At 39.4% G+C, this 10,471-nt stretch overlaps 1 protein-coding gene across 1 annotated transcript in view; it reads right to left on the bottom strand.

The window, feature by feature from the left end:
* CHN2 (chimerin 2) overlaps positions 1 to 10,471 on the bottom strand; it is a 292,674-nt gene that overhangs the window by 105,721 nt on the left and 176,482 nt on the right. The window contains exon 6 of the mRNA XM_019508643.1: positions 7,953 to 8,238. Within this exon, the coding sequence (XP_019364188.1) occupies positions 7,953 to 8,238 (286 nt within the window). The remainder of the gene's footprint in view (positions 1 to 7,952; positions 8,239 to 10,471) is intronic.

The raw sequence follows: 10,471 nt of genomic DNA, 5'->3' as shown, positions 1-10,471 counted from the left end.
CCCCCCCCCCCCCAATTTGCTCTACACGGAAGACCTCTATCGATCACTTTGTATTGCTATGTGAATATATGGTAGATGTCCTGAGAATGTTATTGTAGTTTATCCTTATCTGCTTGTTTCCTCACAAGCATAATTACTTACATATATATATTACAAGACCCCCTCAATCATTTTTTAAAATAGTAATTGGTACTATGCACGCAGCTATAAGGTTTTCATTTCTTTATACATTATAAACAATATCTGAGAAGTTAGCACGGCATTCCAAACCTCAGCTCATTGCTCAAGTTGAACTGTGGACTTTGAAATATTGAGATAGTCCTTTTTCCCTGCTTTGCATTCTTGTAAAGATCCCTTCTTCACTACTTTTAACCTTTTGTAGCCCTACATGGGCAGTGGAGATTAAATCTTATACCATTAAAGGGACACTCCTAGAGACAAGCAGTGTACTCTTAACAGCATACTCAGTGTACTCTGGTACACATCTGGAAGGAAATCCTCAGAGGGTGTGAACAGGCCAATTTTAGGCCATCTATGCCTAGACTGGGAGCGGATGCATTCAGCAGTTCATTGATTCTAGGAATGACATGTACATGTGTTCCCTACTTTCAAGAGCTGTATGAGGAACCTGGAGTAAGTAACTTGGGTTGGGGCAAGGGGTGGGGGACTGGAGGGGGGCTAGCAGGTCCATGGAAGATTTGGAAGATCCGGGGGGACTGACAAGTTTGTGAGGGGGGTTGGGGGGGGAGGTTGCCTGGTCTGAGCAGGGGGCTAAAAATATAGGTCTAGTCAGGGTGGGGGTAGTGGGATTAGCAAAGCCAGGGGGTTGGGGTGAGCAGCTGGGCTTTCCCAACCCCATGGCTGCACCGCAAACATACAATGCAAGATCCGTTAACCTTTTCTTAGATCAGGTTAACCTGATCTCAATCTAAATTAGTGTACCTACTGAGGTGCCCTCTTAGATTAGGCATATTATTTTGGGGTGATTTAAGCCCTCTGCAGGTCAGTATGATCAGGCATTTAGATCAACTTAAACCTGATTAGATTGATGTAAATGTAATGCCTATATGTACCCAGTCTGTGAAAAGGTATATGCAGCTGTCTCAGCGAAGGAGCAAGAGACAAAATAGAGTTCTATGATAAGAGGGAAGAGTTGCAGGAAGGAAAGGATAAGGGAGAAATGGAAGGCCAGAAAGGCTGAAGACTGGCAAAATAATGGAGATGGAGAATGAAGTGAAGAAGTCTTCAAAGGAGTCAGGGGAATTTTGAATAATGATATAGGTACTAACCAAATCAAAAAAGTTTCCTAAGTTGATCCGTCTCCAACTAATTTTGATTTATAATAACACAAACTTGTAATAAAATACAATAGCATAATCAGATTACATCTAAAATTAGAGTTTGAGAAAATGTACTTTCTTCTTCAAAGTACCTTGTTCTATTCCATGCAAAGATGTGTGCAAATAGCATGACTAATGACTACAATATTATCCATTACTTTTTCCAGCAGGTTATTCTTCCTTTTTTGTCATCTGTTCCTTAATGGGAACAGCTTTCTTATCTGCCTCACTATTATTTGCAGAGGATTTTGACTGAGCTAATCTAAGACCTTCTAGATTCCATAATAAACTTATCATTTTAGCTGTTCAGTCCTACATAAAATATTAACTTTGGGCTCAGTCATTTGCACATAAATGCATGGTACTTGCTTCCAGCAAAATGGGTAAAAAGGTTACTATGTCGAGCAGCAATATTTCAGCTTCTCTGCCTACTGAAATAGAGCACCATGGGTGTCGATTGCTAACACACTGTTTGGTGTTGTCCCCAAGCAAAACCCTCAATGTTTTTAGTTGAAAATACCAATTTTTTTTCCATCATAGATTATCACAACCAAGGGCTCTTTACTGACAAAAGCACATTTCAGCAGATGCTTGTAATTAAATTGTGACATTTTGGGGCTTAACAGGTATTCCATGTCCAGATGCCAAACAAACAAGTAGTTCATATGCAGTTTGTAATTCTGAATGGACTAAGCCTGATCTTATCTCAGGTGATTTGCATGAGAATTTTGCCACAGTAAAACATGGGATAGGTGGTGTGGCCAGCAGCAGCTATTTTTGCAATCCCCCTCCCCAAAGGTGATCCCTGTCATCCCTACTGATTGCCGAGATACCTTTCTAGTTCAATAAGCTAGCACTTTAGATATTCAGATAATACCTCCCTTAACTTTACAGTGTTTACTGTTTTACTTCTATTAAAAGGATACTTAGAATGTAAAACAGACATACAAACTAATAACCGTTATTTTGATCTTCTAAAGTTCTTTTCCTGCATTAACAGTGTGAGTTTCATATCTGCTATGGGTCTTGTTGCTGCATATTTTTTATTTTCCCCAAGTCAGAGTATTTCCATGATTAGAACACATGTAGAATATGAAACAGCAGTCTGCACTATGGACTGGAGAGGAGCCTTGAATTATGAAATACTTCCATGTTCTTTCAACATGATATCAACTTTTTACCCACGATCCCTAGTTAAGCATGGTCATGTAAGAATGGTTGTGCCTGGGCGTGTCCACATGTATGCATTTACTGTGCAGTAACCAAAATTACTGTGCAGTACAGGTGTGCGTCACATGTGCACACCTGTACTGTGCAGTAAATATGGTGACTTACACCGACTTGAGTGTAAATTTGATACCAGCATCAGGAAGGTATCAAATTTACACCCAATTAGTTACTGTGCAGTTTAGTCCCAAGTCAGTCCACACACAGCATCAATGCACCTTAATGCCTGCATGTGTAGATGCCAACCTATTTCCACTTAAGTAAATTTAAGCCAGCATAAATCCACATGTAAACATGCCCACCGTGTACTTTTCTTCTCAACTAATATTTCGCAGGATTTACATTTCTAAGACCCCTCATTCTTAAGGAGCACCCTCCTTTTGGATTAAAGACATTTTTAAAACACTGAAAATAAAATCTGGGGAGCCCACATCTATTGCTGGTAGAGGTGGCATGGCCAGCAGCCACAGCAGCAGCTGCAATTTTTGCACCCCCTCCCAAAGGTGATTTCAGTCACTCCCGAGTTACACTACTGATTGCCAAGGCATCTTTCTAGAGTTTCATAAGCTGGCACTGTGCTGAAGACTGCCCTAGCTGTTAATAGGTCTCTCATCATTCAGGCTATGGAGACAAAGATGGCTGAATGTTACGCTAGCTACATTCCTCCTTTGCACGCCCTTGGCTATAGACATTGACATGCCGTAAGCATGCTAGCAGGACAGGCTGTTTGACTCAAATATTTGACTCTGGCTTAATACCTGTAAATCTTGTAGGTGTTCAAAGAAGGATGATGCAGAAAGATGTTTACTTTATTAGGCATTTTCACGTGTAAACAGTTTCTCGGGATTCTTCCAAAAAACAGTACGTAAAAATGGACCAAAATAGCTTAATTTGACACTAGAATCACATCCCCCCTCACTGCAGTGGGCACGACTCCACTAATTACAACCTCTAAGAAATGATATTATGGGAGTAGACAGGTACCTCAGGCAGTTCCAGATCACTCTGTTCAAATGTGTGTCCTCTTTCTAGTCAGTGCCTCTCTGGCAACCTTCCACTGACCTACCCAAAGGGGAGAAGGCTCTCTGGAATGACTGAGACATTTAATAATTTCTGTTGTCAACATGGGACAAGACAGAATGGATAGAGTCCCCCAAATGGTGTAACAAATCTACTGAGAAAAGTAATGCCTTCAGCAGTGGTTTTACAGCTTTGCAAATGGTATCAATATGAAGTGAAATGTCACTTTTAAAAAGCCTCATCTAAGTATTGGGGCTTAACCTGTACTGTGCCAAATTATTAAAGTTCCTTTTGAAAAATAATGAGAGCCTCCCTCCTCGTCACCTTTGTTCTTTCCTATCATTTCTGAGACATTCAAAATATTGGAGGCAGAATATTAAAAGAGCCAGTTTAATAATTCGAAACTTCTGTTTCCCCAGTTCAGTCTAAACTCCTCTTGTAGAAAATTAAATCATCGGTCTGCACATATTTCATCAAATAAATTACTTGATACGTCAACCTGATTGCTACTCTGCTTCTTTTTGGTTGCCTAAATGTTATTATTTTAACTGAAGGTGAAGGTTTTGATATGTAACCATAATGTGCCTTGTGTCTAACATTCTATACAGGAAACCGCAAACAAAAGCAAAGTTGTTGATAGAATTAACATTGAACCTGTATTTCCTCAAAACAATATTCCTGAAATACTTTTTTTTAAGTGTGATTTATATAGTAAACACTATATTGCTTTGCTCTGACTTACACTGTTGTAAAACATAAACATGATACTTGGTTGATTTATTTCACAGTCCTTTGCTTGCTTATATGGGGTCAGTCTGAGGTGATGCTTCCCTTATCTCTATCCATCCTATACGGCCTGCTCATCAATTTGTCCAAATTACACAAAAATGAACACATACCTCTGTGATGAGAACCCCCCTCTATATGTAGACTGAATGAAAAAGATGCAGATGTCCCCCATCTGGCACCAAAACAAAGAGGCACTCCTTCACAGAAATCCACATGGGATGTTCCTGGTGCCAAAGCTCCTGATCTCAATGCGAGGTGAATGAATGCCTTTGTTTGGAGGTGAGGGGCGGCGGGGCGCTCAATACTGATTCTTTTCTTTAACTTAGCTAAAACTTGCAACCCAATTTTATCTCTGTTGAAATCAGTGTTAGTTTTTCCATTGATTTTAATGGAAGATAAAGGAGATCAAAGCTCAAATCCCCTGTTCTGGGAGTTATGGGTCAAGGGAGGCCTTTGGCATTTGGCAATCTATAATTCAAGTACCGGTAGCCAAGTCTTGAATTCATTTACTGGGATTTTCTCTCCTTCTTTTGCGTGTTCTGAAGTTAGGTTCGTTTTGGACTGCTTATCCTCCCTGACTGTAGGGAATGATGCCCTAGACTTGCTGCATGAAGACAGCAGGCACACTTTGGCTGCAACAGTGTGTCCTCCAACTTTCTCATGAAGCACAACCCCTCTGAAAGGCAGCCCCTGGTCCTGATAGCAAGAAATGAATTCTGGTAGCATCTCTTCTTTTCTACTCCTTCACGACAGGAGGGTCAGAGAGCTGCCAATAAGGGGAATGAGCACACACTTGCCATATGGAGTACAGCTATTTATAAAATTAGTCAGGAACCTGCCAGCCAACCTGCTAAGTGCTGCAGATAGATCCTAGTGCTGCAGGTACTCACTAGTTGTACACATAAAGCTATGAAAACATGCAAATATTCATAGAGGCACGGTATAAGCACAACATATTTTCATATCAATCCTCTAGAAGGGCTTTGTAAATACCAGTTTTTTTCTTTAACTTAGCTAACCCTTACAACACAATTCTCTCTCTGTTGAAATCAATGTTAGTTTTTCTATTGATTTTAATGGAAGATAGATGAGATCAAAGCTCAAAATGCAGGAGTCTAAAAACAAAGACAGTTACAAAATACATTGTATTAAAAGGGGACTTGCTGTATGTCACCGGCTCCATGACATGCGTTTCATCCTCACAGTAAGTCCTGAGTAAAACAGGACTAAGTTACCACAATTTAATTTTACCTCAACATGGGATAAAAGCATGTACACAAACCAGTTCCCTCAGAGCAGCTGATACACGGTAAGACCCCACTTCTTTTGACTCAGTTATTAGTTTGTTTGTTCATTATCATAATTTGATGCTTAGGCAAAGTAGTTTGATTTCCAGAGGTGCCTGAAAGCTTGCAATTCTGCATGTGCGAAAGGATATTTTGATTAAGTACATACCTTCAAGCACCCCAACTTGAAACATTTTGACAAAGCCTCAGCATAAAAGAGACAACAATTAGTTCTGAAAACAAATTATTAAAATAAACCATTTTGCAGTGCTCCAATATTACAAAAAAATCACCAATATCACGGTTAAGAATTTCAATGAAGGTAAAATTTTCTAATATATTTGGTTTTGTTTCTAATTATAAACAACACATTTCTATGACTTCATAAGCTAAAGAACGAGTCCAGAATTTAGGACTGTGGAAATTGCCTTTATTACACTAACGCTGCATAATAATGTTTTAAAAGTCACTATAGTTTAATTTTATGTGTCGGATATTTTTTCTCAACAAAGGAAACTTTAATTTCCACTGCATAATCTGGCACCCCCACCTCTAGCTTTGCTGAGTTGTTATTGACTCTCATCCACACAGAAAAATTTCATCTTGTACTATGCATGTTTCTCACTGTGCCCCAAAGTCACAACAGAGTTTGAAAGCAGCCAGTGTCCAATCACAAGAATCAACAGAATGGGTATGACATCTGTTTCTGTATGACTTTCCCATATCTTAGTTTTTGGAACACCATCCAGCTTATGCTACCACTGTCAAAAGATTTCTCCTGAAATAGGTTGTGACAAATCCCTAATTCAGATTCTGTTGTCTAAAGATCTTCCCCAGGCTGTGTGCCTTTACTAAAAAACAGTGTTATTAAATCAAATTAATTTCCTATTGAAAGCGAATAGCCTTAGATGCCACTCCAGTTATTCAAGAGTAAGAACCATTACCTGGAACAATTCCTAGACTGTTACACGCTGCCTGCATCTGGTTTGTTTTACTGTGTGTCAGATTTCCAAACCAGCATGCATTCAGTCAGTGCCAGTATGTGAATCAGGGCAGAAAGTAACCAGCCTGGAAATGCCATTCAGCTGGGGAGAGAAGCTTTAGTAAAAGGTGATATCTGTGTTTATATTCTTTTATAGTACATGTTATCTTCCTGCAAATTTAGTCACAATCTCTCAAATATATACCAGCTGATTAAACATCAAAATCATCGCAATCATCATGCAGAAGTTCAAACATATCCATGAATTAGCTAATCCACCAAAAACATCTGCATCTGGAAGAAAGTTTTATTTGGGGTGCTTAATGAATTACCATTTGTATAGGTGAAACATCCACATCATATCTTGCAATAGTAATTACTGTATATGGTTTAATTCTTAAACTGATGTTTCCAGCTGGTTACTAACTGGAAGGAATTCTCAGTTTATTGCATTATGTCAATAGTATCTAGTTCACATGTTGCTTTGGGATTTGGGCACATGAGAGATGCCAAGAAAAAGGAAGGAAGGAAAAAGAGAAAAAAATACCCCATTCCAGATCCAGTCACCAAAGAAAGAGGAGCTTTGCCCTGTACATGAAAAGTTTGCAAACTTGAGCTTTGGTGCATGACCAATGGGAACAAGGTCTTCAGTTGCAGACCTGCCACTGAACATATCATCACTTTGGTCTTTAAAAGACTCCATAGCAAGCCTTTAAGATTCATGTCCCACCCATTCCATCCCCCTCAGCACATACTGAAAACCAGAAATTAGGCGAAGTGATTGATTTAATGCTGCTCTAAACATACACCCACATCTGTTCTCTGGCTTGGGCATGCTTCTTGGTGTATATGCAGAGTAGCACTGCATAATTTCTGGGCTTTGGCACAGGTATGATTGGGTGAGGTGTACTTCCTGGCCATGTTCTGGGGTTTACTGTGAAGCAATGTGAACGTCTCTTAACAACGTATGTGGGTAAACACCTCAACAGGCCATGGTCATTGTAATGTTGCACAGAGAAAGAGGCAGTTTCTATGGTAGTCAAGTTCCACACCTTCTTATACAGTAAAATCACTGGTATTTGATAAGAGGCAGAAGCTTTAAATTTTCCTTTCCAAAGCTCCAATTATATAGTAATTCAGTGTTATTTCCATATTAGCAGGCTATATAAACATTTTGCTATGCAGAAACACTTACTAATGACAAAATTATAATATTTCTTAAAGGAAAGTTTTATAAATTTAGATTTTCAAACATTTAACGTAATAAATCAAAGTAATGTGAATTTTCATCTAAAACTGAATACTTACCTTCTCCACTTGGGTTGCTTCTTCACTTGTTACACTAGCTTTTCTTGACTCATTTTTCGTTCTGCTCAGCCTCCGGGATACTTTTTCTCTAAGTAACGTAGCATATCCAATATGTTCATAGATGGGGTTTGTGGTCATTTTGGAAATATACTCAGAAGCCTTTGTTTCTATATACAAGGTTATCAAGCCATCTGTTACCAAATCATGGATAGATTCAAACCTTTTCTCCCCCACAAAGTGCTTGCCATCATAGAATAACCTGTAGTTTAAGGTCTGATTACCAAACCTGCATGCAAAAAAGAAAAAAAAGGTGTGGGGAAAGAGAGAGAAAATATATCATACCATCACAATGAGGAGGTAATTTTGCTTAATATGTATATATTTTACAACCTGATATTTGCATCTGGATCTGTCTGAATGAACCATATAGAACCCTTTTAGGTTCTAGATCTGACTGCAGAACTGAGGCCATTTACTAAATGTAGTGAGCAATGTGACCCAAAAGTCTATGCATTTAAATCAACCTCTGCTTGTCTTGAGGGGACTGGGAGAGATGTGGATCTAATGACTGGCAAAAGCCTAGGATGGCATGTGCTTTTCTATGTTTTCTGTGTGACCATTTATGATGGATATAGTACATGGTTTTTTAAATTGCATTGAAAAGCAGTGATTATAAATGTTTAAGTGTATTTAAAAATACCATCTCAAGGGTGCAATCTTGGCTTAATGACATACATGGAGGTTTTTCAATTGATTTCACTGGGGCCAGCATTTCACCACAAATAGATATGTCTATATATTTGCTTTGTTTCACAGATGGAAGCCTCTGTCACCGCAGGGTATGTTCATGTGCATGTTTCCAGGTGTGGCATGTACATGCATGTGCAGAGCGGGCTTGTCATGGCTTGCTGCTGTTACGGTATAGATACACCCCTGGGCTAAGTATAGATAGTCAAAAAGCCCAAGGCTGAATTGATTCAATATATGCAAGTTGTCTTAACTGTGTAGATTGAATCGAGACGCAAGAGAACAGACATTCACTTTTGATTCTGGAAATGCAGCCACAGTGACTCAGGCCAGAAGCTGGGGGAGAGGGTGGCAGGGCATGCTAGAGCATGCCTCCCTGCTCAGCTGGAGCAGACAGCTTGGGTCAAAGCTAGCCTGCCTACCCTGCAAGGAAGGGGCAAGGGGAGGGCGGGGGTTTCAGGGGAGGTGCAAAATATTCTGGGATGCTGGGGGACTGTGAGTTCTTTTGAATCTGGAGGGGAGCTGGGACACAAGTTCAATAAACCAATCTAACCTAAATAGATTAAGTCTGATACTACATCTATCCAGGTTTACCTAAAACCAGTTTTAGCCATTTTGAAAGTGGTTTATGTGTACTGAACTTCTGTTGTATTACAGATTTGAACCAGTTACCAATCTTGTATACTGATTTATGTGCATTTTCTGTCCCTAGCCTTAGAGACTAAAATGGTGGACAAATTTGTGCCAGAATATTTTAATGTAAATTCCAAATCTGTGAGCATATTTACACTTTTGAATCTCCATGCATCTATATATAGACTTTAGGTTGAAAATGTATTATAGCACGGGTTCTCAATCCCTGGGCCATGGCTCAGTGCTGGGCCACGGCTGGTTGGCTGCTGGTCCGCAGCACAGAAGTGGCTGCAGACTGGCAAACCACAGCCCCCCAGAGCTGTAAAGAGAGGCCACAGCTCCTTCCGCAGCACCCAGGGCAGTGCAGGGTTTGCCCCTGACATCCCAGGGGGCAAGGCAGTGTTATCTTTACCTGTCTTCCAGCCAGACATTTCGGCTGCAGTAGGCTGTGACTGCTGGGCCACAGTTTGCCAGACTGCGGCATAAGAACTTTGGGAACCCCTGCTCTATAGTATTATGAGGGTGGGGGTTGGGTTGCAGGTGCTACAACCACTCTACATATATTTAGTGAAGGACACAATCCATTATCATACTCTTTATTTGGTAATACCTACCTCATACCTCAACCCCCCCCCCCAAAAAATCATATATTTCATTCTTTTCCATTTAGTAGATATTGCTTTCATTTCTTGCACTTTTTATGACCAAGGAACATCAGCTCTTGGTTTTGCTCACTTGTTTACACATGAACAGAAGTGAGGAAGAGGATTTTAGTGCAATATGTTTAACTCTAAGAAATCTTTTCTGTATTTTTCCCTAGACTTATCAGAAAGAGTATAAAATTAGAATCTTTTTTGTATATACCACAAAAACAGTAAATGTTATAAACTGGCTAGTAATAAAGGTATAGTTTTATTAAGAGTGATAAAATCTAGAAGATATTGCCCAGTAAGATTATAACAGTTGTAAGACATACACTGATTTCACTTAAGTAGTTTGGTGTCTTTTTAAAAATAAATAAATAAATAAATAAACTTTAGGCCTTAAGTTGAGTTCCAAAATAAAAATTTCCTTTGTCAGCTCCATGTTTTTCACTTCAGATTAATTTGATTGAGTTAAGCGATGAAAAAAATCCTTTA

This window comes from Gavialis gangeticus, unplaced genomic scaffold (genome assembly GCF_001723915.1).
Source record: "Gavialis gangeticus isolate Ggan-Ray unplaced genomic scaffold, GavGan_comp1, whole genome shotgun sequence".
In the NCBI taxonomy this organism is placed as follows: domain Eukaryota; kingdom Metazoa; phylum Chordata; order Crocodylia; family Gavialidae; genus Gavialis; species Gavialis gangeticus.
Note: the sequence above shows the minus strand (reverse complement) of the source record. Positions and strands in the feature narration are given on the sequence as shown.